Source organism: Mytilus californianus, unplaced genomic scaffold, assembly GCF_021869535.1.
Source record: "Mytilus californianus isolate M0D057914Y unplaced genomic scaffold, xbMytCali1.0.p SCAF_14, whole genome shotgun sequence".
NCBI classification, from domain to species: Eukaryota; Metazoa; Mollusca; class Bivalvia; order Mytilida; family Mytilidae; genus Mytilus; species Mytilus californianus.
The window spans coordinates 27,428,544-27,452,006 of NW_026262626.1; the positions used below are offsets into that span (position 1 = coordinate 27,428,544).

At 31.0% G+C, this 23,463-nt stretch overlaps 1 protein-coding gene across 1 annotated transcript in view; it reads right to left on the reverse strand.

The window, feature by feature from the left end:
* Nucleotides 1-1,048: 1,048 nt before the first annotated feature.
* Nucleotides 1,049-23,463, reverse strand: part of LOC127724667 (forkhead box protein O-like) — a 31,319-nt gene continuing 8,904 nt past the window's right edge. The window contains exon 2 of the mRNA XM_052231704.1: nucleotides 1,049-14,031. Within this exon, the coding sequence (XP_052087664.1) occupies nucleotides 12,442-14,031 (1,590 nt within the window). The 3' untranslated portion in view covers nucleotides 1,049-12,441. The remainder of the gene's footprint in view (nucleotides 14,032-23,463) is intronic.

Genomic DNA, 23,463 nt, shown 5'->3' on the forward strand with positions numbered 1-23,463 from the left:
GGGTTCTGATCCCGGATCCCGCTTACTGTTTTGTCAGATTCCCGTATCCCGCTTACACTATGTACGAATGCAATTCCCATTTTTTTTAATTTCCCGTGTCCCGCTAGACTTCATTTCCCGTTTTCACGACACAATAATTTGACTTTCACGTGTCACGCTTACAAAAAATCGGCAATCCCGGGTCACGCTTAAGACCCCAATGAGACCCACATCAAATGACTCAGAAATTAACAACTATAGGTCACCGTATTGCAAGTATTGTTTTTTTCTACATATGATCAAATATGGTTTTGTGAATTTTATGGTAAATAATTTCTTCATTTTTATTTAAAAAATATTTTTGTTAAAAAAATTACCGGTATGGTATTTATTATAAAGCAACAGAATAAGGTAGGAAAATGAGGTACTGATTTGTCTTGGTCCCGTAATGTCTCCTGCGTTACCAAACTGTCTATTAATTATGTCTATTAAATATGTCTCCTACGGTGCCAAACTAACTGTCTATTAAACTTGGAGCCGAATCGCTTCCGAGCTGGTGACGAACTGTCTTGTAAATTTACCTTATCTACAAAGCGCAGCGATATTCGGATCAGTAAGACTAGTTTCCGAGAACTGTTAAATAGTACCTGACAAAGAACCAGTTTTAAATTATCGATTGCAAGTAAACCTGTCAAATTAATACTTGTTTTTATCTTCTTTTCTTGTTTTTGGTTTATAATTACTTTGTTCATCAAAGTAGGATTAAATTTATTTTCTGCAGAATAATTTTACTTGTCCCGTCGGACAAGCTTGATATAGCTTTTACTTGTCCGACCTTTTTTTCCTCTGGTACCGGACAATCGGACAAGCGTTATTGTCGAGCCCTGTCTAGTGTCCATACAAGTTGTCAAGCTTTAAATCACTTTAAGTTTAGAAAAGAAGGGATAAAATACAGATCATCACAGATCAGCCATTAACACCAAATGTCTATTTTTCTTTCATTGTGTTGTTGGATTGCTGTTTCATTTCAACAAAGGTATGTTTTCTGGCAAAAATAAATATAAGACAATTATTTTACATTATTTTACTTTTCACAAGTAATCTTTGTAAAATTTACACAGATAATAGCATAATATATAGATATCTATCTTGATCATTAACTGTACAATGAGTGCACAATGAAAGGCCCGGGTATATATAACAGCAGCCAAAAATAACAACCAATCAAAATCAACCATTTTTTCTATCGCCTATAAGAAATAACTAAGTGGGATTTCAATGAATTCTTCACCTGCCCTTGGCATAAAGAATAAAATTAACAATATTTACACACATAAAATTATTCAATATGTGGTGTAATTTTCATACAGTAAGAAAATGAATTTGCGTATGTACTTAACTGCAAAGCATCAAAAAATAATTGGTCATATCTATTGGCCACTGTAAAAAAAAACAAAAATTTGATCAACTGGCAATTAAATCAAAATAGTGGTTAATAGAATGTTGCAAAATCAAGAAAAATCTGCAATGTACTAGTAAAACTACCATGTGCATTTCAAGAATAATGAAATCGTCAGAAATAATAAATTATGGGAGATAACATTTGAGAACATAACCTTAACATAACAGCCTGCAAGTGAAAGGGAAAATGTGTTGATATATTCTAAATTTACAAATCATAGCGAACAAAAAGGTCAACTGAAATAATCTAAACCAATAAAATTATATATTCAATATTTATAATATTTAATAAATTAATGAATTTTAAAATGACAAAGAATGTCCCTCATATCATTTTAGCTTGGTGCAAGTGGACTAAAAACATCTGGAATAAAAAGTACATTAATATCTCAACATGTAAAAATCTAAAGATCACCCCACCAAGCATAGAGAAAGAAGAAACTGTTAATTTTTTAAGGTTAAAATGAAAGATCACCCCACCAAGGGAAGAAAAACTTGTTTGTTAAGGTTTATGTTGGAAATAATGCAATAAAAAGAGCTTATCATCAAATCATGCAATCTGGGAGGTGGATATATTTGCATTTATATCATCTGAAACTGTGAAATCATTATCACTATCTTGTAATTTTCTAAACAGATTCTGAATAGAGCAGGTGTTTGCTTGATGACAAAACAGAAACTTCTTTTGCTTCTTCAGTTTCTTGCTTTCAGTAAAATAATTGAAACTATTCAACAACAAAACAAATATTTTATCAGAAAAGCAACTGACTCAAAATCTGATCACAGCACACGAGAATAATTCAAAAGAGGTTGAAATCCCACTTAGTTTTAATTTAATTGTACTGTATTTCTATTAGAAATAATCAAGGTATACATTTCAATTAGTTTGAATTTTTAACAACTTTTTTTTCAAAATAGACTATGAATATTCACAATGAAAATAAACAACAATGGGCTAAAATGATACAGATTTTTTTTAACAATGAAACAATAACAAATGATCACAACACTAACCTCCAGCCTACCATTTTGTCCATTTAGTATGATTTAGTAATTGTGTAGCTTTTAAAAATAACTTGTACTTTGGGACAGCTGAGACATGAACATGCTCATGACTTGTCAGTCTCAGGAAAAACACCCAGAAACAGGGTAATATTTTTGCAGAATATTGTTGATTTTTAATCAAATGTAATTTTGACAGTGTCTATAGTGGTCATGTTAACATGGAATATAAGAAAATTGTTCATGCTTTTGAGAAAGGGGGCTATGTGTTGTTTTTTTTTTCTCTTTCATATTGGAACTAAATGACTGTTAATAATGTCCAAATACTTGGTTTGTGATTTTTCTGTTTTTGAGTGGTATCACTTATTTCACTTTCAAATGTAAAAGTTTAAAAAAAACACCAATTACATCTTTATGAACATGAACTATTATATATAATTTAATTAATACCAACTTAAAAACTTCAATGATTTATGGGAAGATAACTCCACAAATACCTAAAAATAGCTAAAGGGACATAACCTGACTTTAACAGCTGGAATATGATTATTTTACTGGCACATACTTTTTCATGATTAACACTGTAAATGTATTCAACTGATTTCAATTTCTAATGATACATCTTGCTTTAAAATACCTTTGAAAGTTCATTAATTATTACAGAACGGCATGAGTGATTTTAAGACTGAATATTCATTTCATGGTAAGTTACTACTGCATATTCATTTGATGGTAAGTTACTACATGTACTGAATATTCATTTAATGGTAAGTTTGAAAAAGTTTCAATACTCCATAATTAGTCCTCACTCAACTCAACTGTGAGAATTGGTGGCAAAGAATACAATCAAGTTATATTTATATTTTAAAGATAATGAACTTTAAATGGTATATTTAAACAAGGAGTAGTTTGAATGAGTAGCATGACCTGTACACTATAACTACATCTTTTATTTTAGTAATTATAACATAATGCAAAAATCATTAGTACCGGTAATCAGTTAGATGAAATATTGACTGTTCAAACAAAAACAAAAATTTAATGCATATATATATTTCTTTTAACAAAATCTGTAACAAAAATGACAACAATTGATATGACAGACTTTGTTATTATCCAATGCACAATCAATTCATTTTCAACATTTCTAATATAATTAGTAACAAATTACACTGTATTTAAAAATACCATTGCAAGGGATTTCTATTACAGATAAACATGGAAAAAAAACTTCTGAACACAAGACTAAACTCAGGGTTCCTTTAGTTTAGCCTAATCCTTGCCTTATCTTTACTTCCAAGTAGAAAGAGCCAGGCATATGAAGTAAGTCATGTGATCAGCTCTGACCAGTACTGAAGTTACCATGCATTCGCATATTAAGTTAACACTAATAACTCAATGAAATATTAAAATATAGTTGATTTACATAGTAAATCAGTAAGGTTTGGTTTATTTTGACCAAATTTTCATGAAATAAATTAAAAATTTATTACAAAACAATTTTCGGCAGATTTGTTATTATTGGGTATGTAAATATTTCTTGCCATATATGTCAAGAAAAGATGCTTTCAAAATTGCCATGATTTTAGAACCAATTAACGACTATGTGATTGTATTCCACCAGTGGATCTTCTGTCGAACAGTGAGCAAGGATCCCAAGCTGCCTTGACACAGGATAGTAATTGATGTTACAAATGTGAAATACATTTCTTTAGAAAATCCTTCAAACTATTACATGCCTTATCTTACCTTGGTATCAAGTTGTAAAAAATAAAACAACGTGGTATTCTGTAATCAAAAAAGGAACTTTCAACGGTATTTCAAAATGCAGTGTATTATTTATCAAATAATTAGGGCTCAACATTTTTCTATAAAATCAGGAGAACTATCAAGTGTAATATTTTCTATAAATAGACTTTGGTACCATCCGTATCAATAGATAAAATTTAAACAATAAAAACACTGCAACAAAAAAAAATAGACATAATAGAAGTCAGAAATATGGATAATATGAAATTTTTTTCCATACATCTCATGGTACTAAAAGGAAAATACTCGAACAGGAAGTTTGTCTGTGTGACACTTAATTTTAAACAATCTTTGATCTTTTTTACACTTTCCACCTCCTATTTTTTTTTTTACTATTTAATGAAGAACAAGCAGTTACAAAAGCTTTCTTGCTCTCTGAACTTGTATGTTTCTTCAAACAGACAATAAAAGTTACAATAACATTGCTGTAATATCTTCAATAATTATTAAGCCCTATATAAAACTTTATCATCAAACAAAATGAAAAATGTGAACATACAAGTATTGCTATTGTTCGGGAAGGTCATGAATAATGTGGTTCCTTTACGAAAATATGAAGCAGTTTCACATTTAGAATTTCCTGATAAATCTGTGCACATAATAAATTGAGCAATTAAAAGAGACACTACAAAAAAAAGCTTTCTCTATTGTATTTTTTTAAAACAAGAATAAAAACATGGTAAGCTAATTTCCAATTGTTTAAATTTAAATTATTCTTTAATCGATTACTCATATTGGTCGTTAAAATGTTTAATATAACAGGATGCAAATGATATTTTTTTTTTTATCTAAAATAAATTAATAAATTTCATATCAAAACCTTGAAATTTTACAAAAATGTTCATTAAAAAATTCAATTTTTTTCCTGCAGACATGAATAAACAATTTAAGTACAATTTTAATGGCTATAAACATTTCCATTGAACATCAAGATTTTACAAACAAATTTCAAATCCCATGCCATTTATGTTAAAAATTAGAAATTTAATATAAAAAAAAAGAGAAAAACATTGCACTATAATACAACAAACAAAAATATACAGAAAATATGAATATTATGTGTAAAACAGCAAAATGAATATAAAATTATACAAGCTGCAATCTATGTACAAATTAAAATGTTTCACACTTAAGCACTGACCATTCATGAATCAATAAAATAATGACAATGCACAAAAAATATTATCATAAAAAGCCCATACAAAAAAGGAAGACAACAATAAGATAGAGAATAGATGTATAAGAAGATAAAAGTAGATATTTCGTCATTTTTTTCAAATAAAAATTCTTTTATGGTGCCCTCTGACCTCCTGTCATCTTTCTGTGATTTTCCCATATATATATATATTTCAAACTTAACAGGCTGCTCTTTTAAAATTTTGATGTTGTTGATCTCCTAATCTTCACCGGACAATTTTAAAATCACAGCCTTCCCTTTATCAAGGTAGATAACAAATTCAGCAATGATTGCACATCTGAATTTAGATAGAGTAACCTCCCCTAGTATAATTGAGCAAAAATAATCAAGCACTAAATAAGAATTTGTAATTAAATAAACAAACAACAAAACAAAACACAAAATTGATAAAAAGCTGTAATAATATTAAGAATGACATGTAATTTTTCTCTTAATATTTTATACTGAAAGTGTACTAATTCAAGAAATTTCACTTTTTATTCCTCAAGACAGTATCTATGTCTCCTTTTCTTAAAATGTACTGGTAATTGATATTGCAAGTGGGCAGACAATGCAACATGTTATTCTGAATTCGTTTCCATACAAGTACTACATCACACAATATCAAAAGAATCCCAAACTGAACCTTTTACAATGTCTTATCATAGGTCTTAAAATAACACATCAATATTCATAGACCCTTAATAACACTTTAAATGTTCACATACCTGTAGCTTCTAAAGTCATTGGGAATATCAAAAAAATTATAAACCTGCATTTGAATATAGGATACCAGTAAAATAGAAAAATTAATCTAAAAGATTAGGGAGAATAATAATTCATTTATAACAAGAGCTGAGGGAACAGTTCATATTGACAGACTTACTGGATACTTTTCAATTTTGATGAAATAAATTTGTAAAAAAATATTTTAACTTTGAATACAATACTATGCCAGTTGTTTAAACAAAATAATAAAAGTTCCACTAGACTGTTTTCAAGAAATCTAATGAAGGACATACCAGTTATCGTCTGAATTATTAAAAATAAAACTGAACGAATCTTCACATCAAATTTTTCTACCATTTACAGCATTTAAATTAAATCGAATCTGTCAGTTGCCTTATTCAAAATTTATAAAGTTATACATGTACATATGGTTCAAACTGGGCATCCTTTTCTCAGCGGACTAAATGTCCTAATTTCTGGACATTAGAATTTAATAACATAGTGGAAAAGATGAAAGTTTTCAAGGTTTGTGTACTTTAACACCTTTATCAGGAGTGAGATAAAAACCACAAGTTTTAACCATGTAACATTTAATATGATGGTTTTAAATAAGACAGATCCCTTATTTCCATTTTAAAATTGATGAGTCAAAATCATACAAATCTCACTTACATTAAACTATTTATTATTCCTCTACAAAACTGATTATAAAATATGAGAAAATTATGAACACCAATATCCCCCGAGGCCAATTGCTATGTTATACAATATGCAGTGAATTGAATATATTTCCCTTGTAGAAATTAACATCATAGATGTCTAATCAATAACGTTAAATGACATGCAAAGCCAAAATCCATGCATTTTTCTTTCCAATTCTTCGTAATACCAAGCTAATTGTATTAGAAGGCTGACTTTTCCATTCTAAGAAATGACGTTATTGTTACTATTGATACCTTACACAACAAAGATGGTGTCATTAGCACTCGGGAAAGATAAAGTGACATCCGCTATGACAAGAAGCTGTTACACAATGAATGCTTGTGTAAGAAACAGCATGTCCTTGATTACAAAATTGAACAATAGAAAAGTTAATGTGCCTCCAGCCCCTTCTTATTTTTTTAACCATATATACAGCAAATTTCTGAATGATCATTGGCAATTAACATTTAACATTAGAAATATGACAAACGCATGCACTTATCATATTGATAGTTACATGTTCTAAGGGCAAGATACATTCTTCAGTGGTTGGATCAATAGATGGTTAATTGCTTATTGACCAGTAGCAAATATTACATGAATGTTATTATTTTACTCCTAATTGTCATTTGCTATCAAACAAATTTTTAACCTGGAGAATATGATCTTAACCAGTCACTTTCAGATGATAATATAGAAATTTTTGAAAGGATTCTAGGCAGTTTCCACTATGAAGAGGGGGATATACCCACATATTAAGCTTAATTGTAAGTGTTAGAAAAGATTCTGAAGAAGGTGGGAGGTTTCAACCCTGGACCAACACCTCACTCCGGATACTTGACCTTTAAGGGCCTTCTTAATTTTTGCCCTGTTTTTGCTAAATTAAATAGAATTAAGTTTTTCTTATTCTTTAATTTTTGATTTGTCTATCTTCTAGTTCTTGTGTTGGATGTTCCTTAAAGGGGATTGCAGGGTTCTTGTTATGTTGTAAAATTTCAAGTTTTAGTACTTTAAATTTACATCAGCAATTTTTTTTTCTTAACCTATAGCATCTATTTACAAAATCTAAATACCAGTTATTGACAGTTGACTTTTAAAATTTGAAATCAAAGGCTAAAATAATTTTCAATGTATTAAGGGTTCATTTCTTATGATGTAAAAATAAACGAAATGCCTAATCTATAAGATTTGCGTAGGGATTTTTCAGAAGTTCTAAGTTCTGCTGTGGACATTTGGAAATGACAAATCCATGCGATTTATACTGCAGATGGAATGAACCTTGCCATATTAATAATTTATGATCTTACAGAGTCTTCAATAACCCCAAGGCTTAATATGAATATATGTACTTTTTTATACAAACTTTACATCCTGTTTTACCCTGACAAATATAATTTCATTGAAACTATCCTCAAGAAAGAACTTTAAATCTAAATTTGATCCAAGGGCATTTTAGTTTTGTTAAGGTAATTTCACAGTAAGTGTACTTTAATGATTGGAAGTTAATCTAAATATGCTTTTTTTTTTCATTTGCAGTTTTATCACTTAGCAATTATGGATTTTTTAGCTTGGAAAACACTTAAAATTGCAGAACATATTAACAAATCTCCCAAAAACAAATATTTGTTCAGCATAAGTTACAGGAGGGACCTCTCCTGCAATTCTACAATCTGAAATTGACTCTATTTAACCAGACTTAATGGATATCTGCATACATGTCTCAATGATTGCATTCACAACATTCTATAGATTGAAATGGTCTTTCAAGATCCAGACAATATGCTATCAATGTATGACAAAATATCTAATAAAAGCATTTCTTTGACATCTGATTAGTAATATGTTTCCTCCTTTTAATTAATTCCCCTGATTGATGCATTTTAACTGATTAAAAATTTGATGAATATCTTCTTGTTCATAACTTTACAATGTGAAATTTTATTACCATAAAACAGCTACTTTTAGCTAGTTGACGATGCATTTATTTAAAAGGCCTTTTATATTTGTGGAACTGAATTTGTAATATTAATTCATGGTAGCAGTTTTTCTATGTAATTTTCCAATGAATGATTGGTTGTGGGTAGTAGCCAATGAAACCTGACAATTCATTAATTTTGACTGATATTTAGATTTTTTTAGTGGATGCTTGAAGTTTAAATTAGCCTTCATAAAACTGCTGTATCAAAATTAAACATGTTTAAGTTGTTAAACTCAAATAATCTACAACTTAAAGTTCTCTTATAAAGCTTTAAACAATACTTCTGAACGTATGCAATTACAAGGCTTTCATTACAGTTAGAATAGAATACGACATCACCTTTAACATGCTAATTTTAAATTATGTGTACTTTCTACCTTGTACCAGTAGTCTGAATCACTTTATAAATACATGCCATAAATCTTATCTGTTATCAGATATTATCATTTAATCATAACAATTTTCAATTTCTGTAATTTAAAATTTTGTAATTTATACTCCCATTACACTCTAGTGAAACACTTCTTTCTTTTTAAGATTTAAATTTATTTAGCTCAAAGTTTGCACAGTTTGGAAAGGATACCTTAAAATGTTGGACTGAACATCTGACAAAATTAAGGGAATTTGTTTATACAATTATTGCATGTCCAGTGAAGTTTTGGTTTGACCCATCAAAAGTAAATTGTCCACTGGACTGAATGTTCACAGAACACAATCCAGCACCATTGCAAGTTATGTACAAAAAAACAAAAAAACAAAAAGTTTAAAAAAAAAAAGACATAAAAATTAAATTGAAAAATATTAAACATGATAGAAGAAAACCACCTCAGAATTCAATTTAAAAAAAAATGTAAGTTACATTCACTGGTATTTAATTAAGTACTTTTCTCAGAATACTGCTAAACTAGAATTAACTAGAATGAAATATTTGATAAATACGCTCTTAATAAATTCTATTTCAATAACTTAGTCGTGTCAGTGCAGAACTTTAAGAATATTAACCGACTTCTTAACAAAATTTGCACATTTCAATTCCAACTGTTGCGACAGAAATTCCAACTAATAAATAAGTGTCTTTGAAAATTTATTTCACTTCCATCAGACAAATGATCTTTCCACAGAATATAATGCTGTTCAAGTTGGCTTACGATCGATTATATTACAGACTTCAACATCTAATGTGAATCTCACAACAGTAATTTAACTAGCTTTGGGCATCCATTAATTGAGACATGAACTTTGAAAAATGGTGCAATGTAATTACTTTAAATGTACGATCTTCCTAGATAATGACCAAAATAGCAGAGCCGAGTAACAAAATAGAATCTTAACCTATCGTAATAATACTTCCCAATCAACAGGTTTACTTATTATAAGTGAATACATGTTCAAGTACTCTTATATTAAGTTCATACAGTAGAAAGTTTAATTTTAATAGTTAATAAGAAAGAATTTTTTTTAAATTAGAAACTAAGCCCTGCTTTTAAAGTGTCTTTCTCATGTTACAAAAATAAATTAAGAGTACAAATCACACAAGTAACAATGCCCATTAAGTTTTTAAAACTGCCATTTTCAGAAAAAATATACAAACATAAAGTACAAGTCCCTGCTTGAAAATGCCACAATCTTCACGTAGCCTAACATCAGTATTAGATTTCTCTGTAACAAAAGGAATCGGAGCACATGTACTTCTGGTCTGCTATCAATATCATTTTTCACAATGTACTGAATATAGTTTTTGAGTAAAATTTATTTACAACACTAAAAGTGCAGTTATAATTCAACATAAGACAATCTCCAATAACAGGTGGTATTCATCCTGTAACTACATTCATTTCAATTAAGAGAAAAAACTAAAGATTGACAACATGGGTTTTTCCTTCAATTTGTTTTCGTAAATGAACAAAATTTGGTATCATGTGTCCTTAAAACACCTCTCAGGATCTACCCCTCTGCTTTCATGGGAAAAATTTAACTTCTAGTTGTGAAGACTGCAAATGAAAATCAAAATCGATTGCAACAATAAAAGTAATTTGACTATGCATTATATTAACTATTGTCAACCAGAAGGAAAAGGAAAGGTCAAAAGACTTCAAAACTTGTGAATTAAAACAGGTGGTAGTTTTCTTCTTTACATCAGAGCAAATTAAGTCTCCTTATGGTTTCACATTAACTGTTAATTAACACCGTAAATTGAATTCAAATGTTATTTCAATAAAAGGAAAGAAAATCATCAGACAGTTATTTCAAGTGTACTTTTAAACAATAATAATAAAACAGCAAAATTTTGACAAATCGTAATGAATCTCATTTATTGATCTCCATTTCTTATATGAACTTATGAAATAATAAAAGCTATGATAATTTAGGTGCGAAAAATGTTGGATCTTACAACACAACACGCTAGTATTGCATTATTCTTATGAATGCTATTTTAATGTTTTCAGAAATAAAATTATTTAAATGCGTTTTCAATCAATTTGCCTCATACTGTTTTACCACTCAGAAGATCCCAATTTACCCCTTTTCATGATATAAATTTTACTCATTCAATCTGATTCATATCGCTAAGATTAAAATCATGCTAATAGCTAGTAATTCAGCCGTTTCCTAAGTCCCACTTCAAATACGATTCTTTTAACTTTTCTACAATAATCAATAGCTTCTACAGTAAACCCTTGTACACGAGACTGGGCAAAATTGACTTTATATAGATTTTACCAGAATGAATGATTTAGGTCGTTGGCAGTTTATGACCTAAATATTTGCTTGGCCAACTTAAAATGGCTATGCAGGTATTTTAGTATTGATGCATGCTTAAAAAGCTGCTAAAGCTTGTTACACTTGACTTGGACTGACACAATGCATTATAAAATTGACAAAATAATCCAATTTGGCTTCCCTTTCGGCAGATACTGTCAATGACCTAGATTAGAGATCAGTTCAATAAACTTTCTGAAGCATTGCACACTACAGAATTTGTCTGTTAATGAAATTTTCCAACAGCCGACTCTTGCAATATGTATTAAAAAAGAAGCATTGAAATTCATATTGGAAACTAATGATAGTATTTAAAATTTCATAAATATAGATTACTTTGCAGACTAATTTATATCTCTTATCAATTATTAAAATCAAAACATAAAAATATCTCATTGTAAATTAGAAAATCTGATGAGAAAAATGACAGATGAATTCATTCATTCAATAGAATTACCACCATGAAAAATATTTAAAATCAATCATTTATCAAATATTTATCACATGACTTTTTTATATATATTTATATGCAGTTACAACTAAAATATAACGTATCCGTATAAGGCTCAGTGAACCAATTCTGTTATGTTAAACATGTACTTTGATTTATTTTACGAAGACCTGCTTTCATGTCTGTCTTTTGGGTATTTGGACAGCTCAAGCTTGACCAATGCTGCCAACAATTACCGACTCTTTCATCAGTAACAAGTATTTATATCACAACAACATGACGATCTTTAACAAACAAAACAAAACAATATCACACGAAACATTTCCATAACATTTTTTTTTCATAATCTTTCTAAATTTCCAACCTTTGGAGCTAAACTATAGATCTATAACATCATCGTACTAAATTTTGGCTTGTATCTGTATTATTTGAGGTAGGGTCAAAATTGAAATCAAGATTTCCCTCTAAACTGAGCTCATGTTGAAGCATCTGTTCCATATCAAAGCCTTGAGGTTCAAAGAAATCTGCTTCTATTTCATTAAGCGAATTTGACGAGTTTGGTTTTTGAACCTGCATTGTTTGTTGTACAGGCATTTGTTGCTGAGGAATCTGCATGTTCCCAGCCGATGTGTTCATCATTCCAACCCTGTTTGGTTGTAAAGGCATGTTTATAAGATTATTATTGAGCCCGTTATTATTTAGCTGCAATCCTGATGACATAATCTGACGATTTTCATATCCAGCATTATTATACAGCGATGTGTTTGGCAGATTATCCGACATATTTATGAAACCCTGAGTGTTTTTTTGTGTTAAGGCGGCTCTGAGAAGTGAATCTGAAGGTGCTTCCAAACAACGTTGAAGAAGAGATCTTTCACCTGCTTGTTGTTGTTGCTGTGCCTGATTCTGAAGCTGATTTGAAATTTGTTTGTTCTGCGGAGACTGCTGCTGTGGAGACCCGTAGCTGCGTTGGTTGCCGTAATTAGGACTGATTTGTTGATGTGATTGTTGAGGGGAACGAGCAGGCGACTGCATCTGTTGTTGCGTATTCACATTTAACTGACTCAACTGCTGACTCAATTGTGAATTCATCCTTGGAATCTGATTATAATCTTGCTGTGAAAACATAGAATTTTGCTGACCTCCGTAACTCAACCCCAAGTTACCACTGTTTTGTCTCTGGAGGCTTAAATCATTGTATGTGCCTCCATTTTGTAAACCTAACTGTTCCAGGCTTGGCTGCTGTTGTAGTGGACTTCTTCGCATAGAATCACCGGGATATGCAGGAGGGGCTGGAAGGTTACGATACTGAGCTGTGTCTCTGTTGGCACTTTGATTAAACTGGGACAAGGGCACGTTAGTTAAGTTAATCCTATCAGTACTGTTGGATAGTAACTGTGTCAAGGGCACAGTTCCATCAAAGCTCATTTCAATGTCATTCTGTTCAACATTACCAATATTATTATCGCTACCCAATCCAATCTTCGTAGACTCACACAACTTCATACTTCCTACTAAAGTGTCAACTAACTGGTCATCGTACTGACCAATCGTGTCATCTATAGAGTCAAATTCAGAACCCCAAGGAATTGGGGACATAGGTGGCACTTGACTGTCATGGAGATCGGGTTCATTAGCTGCCTGAATTGGTGACAATCGTCCACAACTACTTGCATTAGAACTTGCCCGAGGTCTGAATTCAGGGCTAAGTTGAAAGCCAAGCGGTGAATCACTTAAAAAGTCATCTCCAGAAGGTGAACCATTCATGATATTTTCCATGGCTGCTCTGACAGCTTCAACCTTCTTTTTAACACGACCCCGCCTTTTTTCATAACTTTTAGTTTCCATACTACCTGCTCGTCGGCGAGGTGTTTTCCCAGGTTTGGCATCTGGGTTGAGAACCCACCATGAGCTCTTTCCAGTTCCTTCATTTTGAATTCTCATAAACCGACTGTGTAGGGACAAATTGTGTCGAATGGAATTCTATAAAGAGAAAAAGAACACAAATTAGATTTGATCACAAAGTCTATGCTATGCAAACTAAAGAGGCTGAATGTTTATAATTTTTAATAATTAAGGCTATCACAACTATTTTTGTCTGCTTGGTGTCTGTGCTTGGTATAGGCCATTTCTCTTTACTAGCAATGACCTAATAAAGAAAGGAAAGGTCTCTTGTGAAAAGAATAGAACAACTATATTTGTTTTCAGATTCAATTTAACTACCTCATCTTGGCCCCTTGTGTGATGGACTTTTAATCATATTTTGAACTGAAACATGACATACTGACTTGTTTTGCAAAATGTTCTAGCCCAGTTTGATTTGGGACATTTGAACAAACACATCAAAAGGGAAAACGCAATGCTCTTCACATATCAAAAGTTATAGCAATCTCTCTCTGGAACAGTACTTCAAAGCAACACATTTCCAAAAGGGCAAGTATAAAAGATTATAACCATATACCATGGAAAATTAATTTATATATTAAAGTGTACAAATAATAAAGGACCCAATAGCTGGATTTTAATTTTAAATGCCTATATTAGTAATTTTTAATTAGAAGGAGGAAAAAATCTCTCCTTCCCAAGTTGGAACAATTCACTACCAAGACCTAATCAAAATGAGCATTGTACATGTTGTATGAAATCCTTTTCCAGCAATCAGACAGCTGTCATCTAAACTGGGAAGAACGGAGACGCTGACGATAATTGCATCTGTATAGTGACATAGAGAAGTAGACTTATTGCTTCCTATATTGATCTGGTTTGATGGTGAGAAAATTTCTTAGTTCTAAGATGGCATAGAGCACAAGGGACCTGATTATCTAATTTTCAAATATTATAACTTAGTTTTTTTCCTTTTCTACATCTATCTAATTGCAACTTTTAAAACTCTTTTTCTCTAGAGTTGAGGGGATGCTGAAATTTCCCAGTCCTACTAGGTAAGTTTTGGCCAGGACTCGCAGAAACAGTATCGTGATAGACAAGCTATCTGACATTTTCATAATTCTTTAAAATAGCTCTTATATAATGAAAAGATCTGGAATACACTACCAATAATTTAGAATATTTTTCTCATATTTTGTCCTGAAATGCATATCTTGATTTCATTTCAATCCTTTACAAACTGGTTTATTTGAGGCTAAACATTCCTAAGCTTGTTCCAAACATATTGATTTGAAAAAAAGGTAACTCAGATCGTGATTGAGTATTAAATCTAGGAATACCTTTCTTTTTTTGTCATGAACTGTCAGGGTTATACTAATGACTCTGTAGTGGATTTCATATAGATTGAACCTATATAAAAGACCAAATGTATTATGAGACCACTCTTTTACTCTCCCTTACGTTGTCTCTTAAAACAGCTTTCACTGTACTTAAAAGCTTATGTTTACACTTTTTGGAGTGAATTGTATCAAAAACTTAAGAAGAGATCATTCTAAAGCAATACAAAAGGGTCTGCTTTGGGTTTACAGAATAGAGAATAATGGTCAAAATGAAGATAAAAATGGACCAAAAATATAAAGAATAGAGAATAATGGGGTGCTAGCTAAAACATAAAGAACAGAGAATTATGGGCAAAATATATTATAGAGAAAAATGACCCAAAGAACTACAGAATACCAAAATGACACCCACATCCCCTCCCCCTCCCTCATCCAGTAACAAAGTTGAACATTTATCTGTAAAATATATCAAATATTCTTCATTACCATTTAGTTTTCGTAAAATATATATACCATCTATATATTTAACCTTTTTTTATTGATTTCCATATTATGTCATAGCTTATGACTGTATAATTTAAACTTTCAATGGGCAAATCTGCTTATTGATAAATCTGGTTTTGGTGATAATGACCATTCACACATTCACCTGCCAACTTTTCTTGCTACAATGGTCATTTAAAGGTCAACACAGGAAGATTAGATAAAAGTTAATGTTAAAAATCTCTTTTATCAGTGAATGACTGACCCCTTCCATTTTTCTTCTACAAGTTTCAACAGAGAATGACAACTGTCTTTGATATAAACTATGAACAGATGCTGAAAAGACTGGTGTGTGTGTGTGTGTGTATATTGTCACATTTCAGCAAATAAGAAACTCTAATTATATTATGTAAACATTTGCAAATCCAAAGGGGGAGCAGAACTACTGAAATCCCCATTCTTCACAATTTTCTTTTCAAATCACATGAAAACAAGATTGCAACACCCTTTATTCCCCCCCCCCCCTTTTCTCTCTTTTTTTGAAACCCACCTTTAATTCATAAATCAATGTTTGTTCAATGTGACATAACAGAAATGAGAGCATTTTCCATCTTATGAAACCCCAAAAAAATATTGTATAACCCAAGAATTTTCCTTTTGCAGGAATATATCATTTCACAACAAAACTGTTACTGTAAATTCAGAAATTATTGCGTGCATTTATTATTGCGATTTTGTCATTTTAGACTAAAATGCGATTTTAATTTTTGCGATATTGAGAAAAATCCTGTTTAATTCATATAAAAAATTTCAAAATGCATGTTTAAATTATTGCAATTATAACCCTGTCGCATTTTTCGCAATAATTTCTGAATTTACAGTACTTTGATTGAATCTCAATTCACCATATATGACTGCCTCAATCTTAAAATCCTTAGTGAACCAACTCATTGCATATGAACCACAAAATACTCTTTTACTCAGAGCTCCAGATAAGAATTCACAAATTGGGGTTTTTACCCACCATTTTTTTATGTAATTGGGTGATAAAGTTTTTAAATTGCATTATCAATTCCAATTCACCCCTCAAGCAAATATCAAATTGGATTTTTCACCACCAAGCTCCTTAATGTATTGGGTTTTTTCATCAACACAATATTGAATGTTTAGGCATGTTATAATCACATTATATCAACCCCATGCAGATGTTTTTCCATCTTAAATGTGTTTCTTTCTTTGTATATATGCTAGCAGCTAAGCTGTTTTATTTGGTTATTCACTGACAAGCAATTGTACGTTTAATTTGTGTCCGATTTTAAACGTTCTGCCAGTTTTGTATTTTCTCACAACTTATATAAACTGCAGCTGGTGTCACTAGTTGGACAGTTACTAATTACCTTTCTAGATCCCATATGATCACCCTACAGTTTAGTTGGGGTAGGCGTGGCTAAGTGTTTAGATTTTTATGTAATATATGTGAAATTTAGGTGCTGTAAGAAAGTTTTGCCAGTCCTTTCACCTATTTGCCAGATCTACTTTTTAATAAAAATAATAAGTAGTTCCCAGATTTAAGATAAACCTTGACCAGGTTTATAGGTTTAATGACGGAGACCACATTCAACTTAAATTTACAGAGTTAAATTTACAAATAATTCTGCAACATCAAATAAATAAATGACAATGTTAAACTGCACTTGCCAATAAAGCAACTATCATAAGCATACAGAACAATAAGACCAAAACAAAGAAAGTGTCAAGATGCATTGACGTAAAAAACGGATATGTGTATTCACTCATCAACTAAAATGAAAAAAATAATATATAAACTAAAACTATACTTGAATGTTTTTGTTTAATTTAATTTACATAAATCTGGGTTAAGTTGTCCCAGCTGATTAGAACTTTTGGTTTCTGATGCTTTCCAACTACATATATCATGTCATAATTGATTTGGCCTTTCACTTTTTCCAACTGATTTCGTTCTTGACAAAAACCCGTGTTTATCGTTCTAGCAATGTTCTCGTTAAGGTACGCAAACGGGTCTTGTAATCATCATAATAACTTTCCCTAAAGTATCAAAAAGAAGCTGAAAACATGCTTCTATTCAATATTTTTATCGGATATTTACTTTCGTTTTAATTCATTGTATGTTATGATAAATCCCGAGCAATTCGAAAAAAATATGACAACAAGACAAACGCTGATTGGATAAACGCAGAGAAGATCGAAATGTTTTCATAAACACGTGTACCTTTTGAGCAACGGAAAATTCCAACAGGGGCCCATTTCGGCTACTTGATGCAGGGCTCTATTTTTAGAACGAAAGGACATTTCCAATTATAAATATTATAAAAATAGATTTACGCGACGACTGTAATCAGATAAGGGTAAATAACGCAAACGATAGCGAATAAAAGCGTTAAGAACTCATGGTTTTGGCATATAATTGGGTTTCCTTTGAATGAATTGGGTTTTTGAACCCTGCAATGGGCAATTGCATTGGGTTTTTAATTATTTGTATTGCGTGATCACGCAAATACGCAGCTTATCTGGAGCTCTGTTTACTTATATCATTAATTGACAAAATGATTGAGCCAAGCAAAATTTATATAAAAAATAATAGCCATCCTCATCTTGGCTATGAATCTAAGTTTTTTTTGTTCATTCAAGGAGACATTTTTACATTGAGATAAAACAGTAGGGAAATCTTTAAATGACATGACAATGATTAATGAGATACTAATTCTGTTGGCAAGGCCACCACAAGTACATTTTATCCTACACAATTTCATCATTACAACATATTTTTTTTTATATCAGAAATGATTTTACCTTGAAAGAAAATAAACTGTCAACAGAGATATGTCTGTTTGTGAGCCCAATGAACTCACAAATTTTAACCATGTTGATGCTGAATTTAAAAGGCAATGCCAAAAACAGCCCTTGACTATGATCCCAGACAAGACATTTATTTGAAAATCACTATAATGGACAGAAAACGCCCCCAGCCCCATTAAAATGGGTCCTTCACTACCAGCCTTCACAAAATCAAACAACTTTTTAATCTTTTTGTGAAGCAAAATAACTGAATAACTTTTACATTTCCCTGTTCAGTGAACTAAAAGATCTGGGTCAAAACTCTAATTTGGCATATATATATTTTTCAAAAGTCACATAATAATGAATATATTTATTCGATTTCAAGTTGTTGTGACCACAACTTCATGGTCAACTGGCTTGACCAAAATCTTGAACCAGATACGTACAGACGAACCAACAAAGGAGCAAACTGGAAAACACAATTCCCCTTATTTTGTAGGTGGGGCATAAAAATGTTTGAACTTCCATTTCATGGAATTTTTCAGGATAATTTGGATCTCACCTCAAGTGCTGTCACTATCATGTTAAAATTGAAATTAGTCTTGTAGACTTGTGAAAATAAAATGCAGAGAAGCAACTGACTTATGAAGTGTCAGATGTCAAGTTTACAACATTTCATCCTTTTATATCACAAAGAGATTGTCATAATAAATGGAGAAGGTATGAGGAAACTTGCGCTCAAACATTCAATTAGATCAAATGATGTTCTATTTTTTTTTTTTTTTTTTTTTTCAGACTTAGAGGCCAATTAAGCATGACCCCCCTTTTTCTTGGTGAAAGATTGACATTTTTCAACAAACACTGGTGTGAAATTTTGACAATTACAATTTGTGGACCCTGAAATGTTATTTGCACTAAGAAATAAAATGCAAAGTCTTGCAAATTAAAAAGTATTTACATTTGTACACGGAATAAACAATCAGAACAAGATGTTGCACGTGACGTCGTTCAGAGTATATCCTTATTAGTTTAATGATAGATATTGACAAAAATTTCAAACTATGAAAGTGACTGCCTGGCAGATCTTAAAACCATTTAAACGATACATTGTTTGCTTCTAAAGTTTTAGACCAAATATCAAATCTTTCCATAATACAGACTGATAGATGGACAAACAAAAGGACAAGATGAATGCAGCATTCTACCCCTACATGAATGTGGATATTATAAATTAGTTATAAAATGGTCTATGAACAGAATTCTGATTGCAATTAGAAAATACAGAGTTTTGGATATATATACGGTATATACATGTACACATAAACCCATTCCAACTGTTATAATATTGTGTAGTTGTACAAAATTGATAATGCCTCTGGGCAATGTATATTATGTCAATTAACTATAAGAATAGTTATAAAATCAATTAAAAAACGTTTTCCACAATTGTTCTTACTTCTACATTTAACCTTATAACTTATTCAACAGGTAATGACAGGTCAACAAACTGTGAACATGGTGAAATATGCATGGTGTGCAACACAATTAAATAATATAACAAGACATTGATTTCAATTCCATACCTGGACTCTTTCCAAACTACATGGTAAGATTCATAAAAAAATATAATTTACTCATATTCTTCAGATTTCTTTTGTACTCATTTCAAATCATTTTTATATCTCTTCATCTTTATGTACTTCGAATGACTACATTTTGTAGAAATTGAAGTTAAATCGACCCTAATATACATTTACATAAAACACTGAATTGTGGATATCTAACCACAAATTGTACACACTGATCTGCAGTCCATAAAATGAAATTTGAATATACATGAAATGTCCATTTTCATCTGCTCTATTATACATAAGTTTCAACCTACAACTGTATATATATATGTATATTTGTTGTTAATACTTGCAGTAAGGGTAGTAAATTGTTGAACGTCAAACAGAAAATATTCATGAATATTGAGGACAAGAACAATTTGAACAAGACCAATACCAGGTCAGGACCTGCGTTACTGCATGCAATTGATTGAGGTAACATGTATACTGAAGCATAACAGACCATTCGAATTCCCTTTCACTGACACCAAGAAAACTTTGACAAAAATTTTCCTTGTAAAATGAGAATTTCAAACTATCATCAAACAGGAAGTGGCTACAAATAAGGCAGATTTTACTTCTGCAGACCAAATATTAAATCATTCCCTTTCATAAACATGATAAAAGCAAATAAAACTTTGGTGAAAATTTTTGTTGTACAATTTAAGTGTTGTAAAATTTCAAACTATCATCAACAGGAAGTGGCTTAATGCCGATTGAAAAATTGCTTACTCCGTATAACTCAAAATTTTCAAGCTGCAGACCAAATGTTAAATCATTTCCTTTAAAAGGAGCCAAGGAAACTTTGACGACAATTTTCCTTGAGTGTTGTAAAATTTGCAAACTGCAAGTGGCTACATGACAGATTTGAATATTGCTTACTTGCTACACCTCGACATTATAAAGCTGTAGACCAAATATTGAAACATTCACTTCAAGAGGAGTCAAGAAAACTTTGACGAAAATTTTCTTTGTACAATGAGTGATGTAAAATTTCAAACTATCGACAAACAGGAAGTGGATATGGCAGATGTTAAAATTGCTTACTTGCTACAGCTCAACATTATAAATCTGCAGGCCAAATATTACATCATTCACTTTAATTGAAGCCAAAAAAACTTTGACGAAAATTTTCTTTGGCACTGAAAGATGGACGACTGAAAGATGGACGGACAGATAAAAGGGGTTACTAGATCTGCTTCTGCCTTCAACGAAGCAGGTAAAAACTTTTAATCAATAAATTAGGTAGAATCTGCAAAAAAGGTTGACCTGGGATAAAATGTAGAAATTTGAACTGTCACAGAAAATATTTGGTATGTTGAGTTAGTCCAAGGATTCTTTTAAATCTAGAGAGCATGGTACTCTCCTAATATGAGGCATCATACTTTACATCCCCATTCCCCTTGCAACCCCCCACCCCCCTTTTTCTTACCTCAACACCTGGATCCATGAAAGTTCCAAGGAGCATGCATTCATTTGTCTGAGATCTACACATAATATTAACGGTATTTATATAACATATTGACATCACTTAATAATTCTGGATAATTTTGTTAAATGCCAAAAAAAATCTGTATTATGTAATGTTGTAAATACTTACTAATCATATTATTAATGTCACACTCTGCTATATATAGATATCTTACAATACATGTATGTATACTTATATTGTCATAACTTGTCATTATAATGTTTAATTTTGTCTACCTGCTGTATTGCTTTTGAATACAAATCTAATTAATTTATTAAAATACCATTTTTAGTCTCTTAGAATCTTTTGAATCCAAGTATAGCTGTTTCTGCATGTTCAGGCGAAAAGAATTTTTCAATGCAACATTGGATACCATCAAGACTCATCAGGTGTTAAAAATTTGATATCACTCCTAATAGTCAACCCTATGAACAACATTCCTCCTAAACAGATGAGATAGGACCAATTTTCCTGTCAAGGCGAGACAAAAATACCCAATGGTCTTATTCATGACAAAACAATAAACGAAAAACAAATATGACAGACAGCAACCAAATACAACTACTGAATTACAGGCTGACCTGTTTAAGTATTTAATTTCGGATTTTTAGTATTTACATTAATTCCAGTAGGTATCAATCACTTCATCCTTTTATAAAATAACTACATCCTACATAAAAATACCACTGTATGTTCTATATATGTCAGCCTGTGTCTGATTCCCACAATAAGATTGAGAGAGTTTGTATTTTCCCTGAATGATTGGAGGGTTCCAGGCTATAAGCAACCCATCAATAAAATTGCTGTTGTGTACACATACAAAAATTTCAAAATGAAAACTTGCTTAAATAAGGAATTTAACAAAAAAATTAATAAAATAAAACATAATCAAGAAACCTGGGAGAATGGGGGAAAAAAAGGAAGGTTGTCAATGTTTGATTATAAAGAAATGGTAATCCTTCGCAAAACTTGATCCATAGGCATAGGCCAAATCTATTAGTAATCAGTCATGTCAGTATTGCTTTTAATTTTTATTTATATTATAAATTTATAAGGGTGGTCCTGCTGTGGTTTTTTTTAATCTGGATGATTCTCAAATGACAACCTCTGTGATTCCATTGTTGAAGAGATAATTACATTTCTTACTATTTATAGTAATGGCAGCAACATCACCAGATATAATTTAGAAAGTAATACTTGTTTCCTAGGATAATGAATCAGTTTGATATCACATGTTTACTTTATAACTTTAATTTTGGTTACACAAATGGATAAAAAAAAAAAAATTAAATTGTTCAGGGATACATATCCATGTCAAGGGATGTTTATTTTGGAAAAAGATTACAGTTTCAAGATTTTTTTTTCTGGACTCATTCTGACTGAAGTTATTAAAACGTGCTACAATTTGTTTTTAAAAAAAGCCCAAAAAGGAATCACATGACTGACAGTAAGTTATAAGTCATTAGTAAGCACAAACTCTTACACTGTCTCTAATTTAACCAAAAAAGTAGGTTAACAATAGGTCTAGCAAAACTTGAATTATACATATTCATGATATTTGGCCAGGTATTTTGTTATGGTCCCATATCCAAAACATGCAAATTACAGCAAGAAAAGGGAGAGTTCCCAACCCCAGGAAAACGTTGATAGGTTGAATATCCTGGATTCTGAGTACTTGCAGTAATTGAAAGCTATTGGCTAAGGTAAAGGAACACATTTTAAAAGATGTCATTATCAGAATTAGGATTTAATAAAGTCTATCTTATTCAAAGATAACATAAAATTTCAGATTTTTCCTCAACCTCTT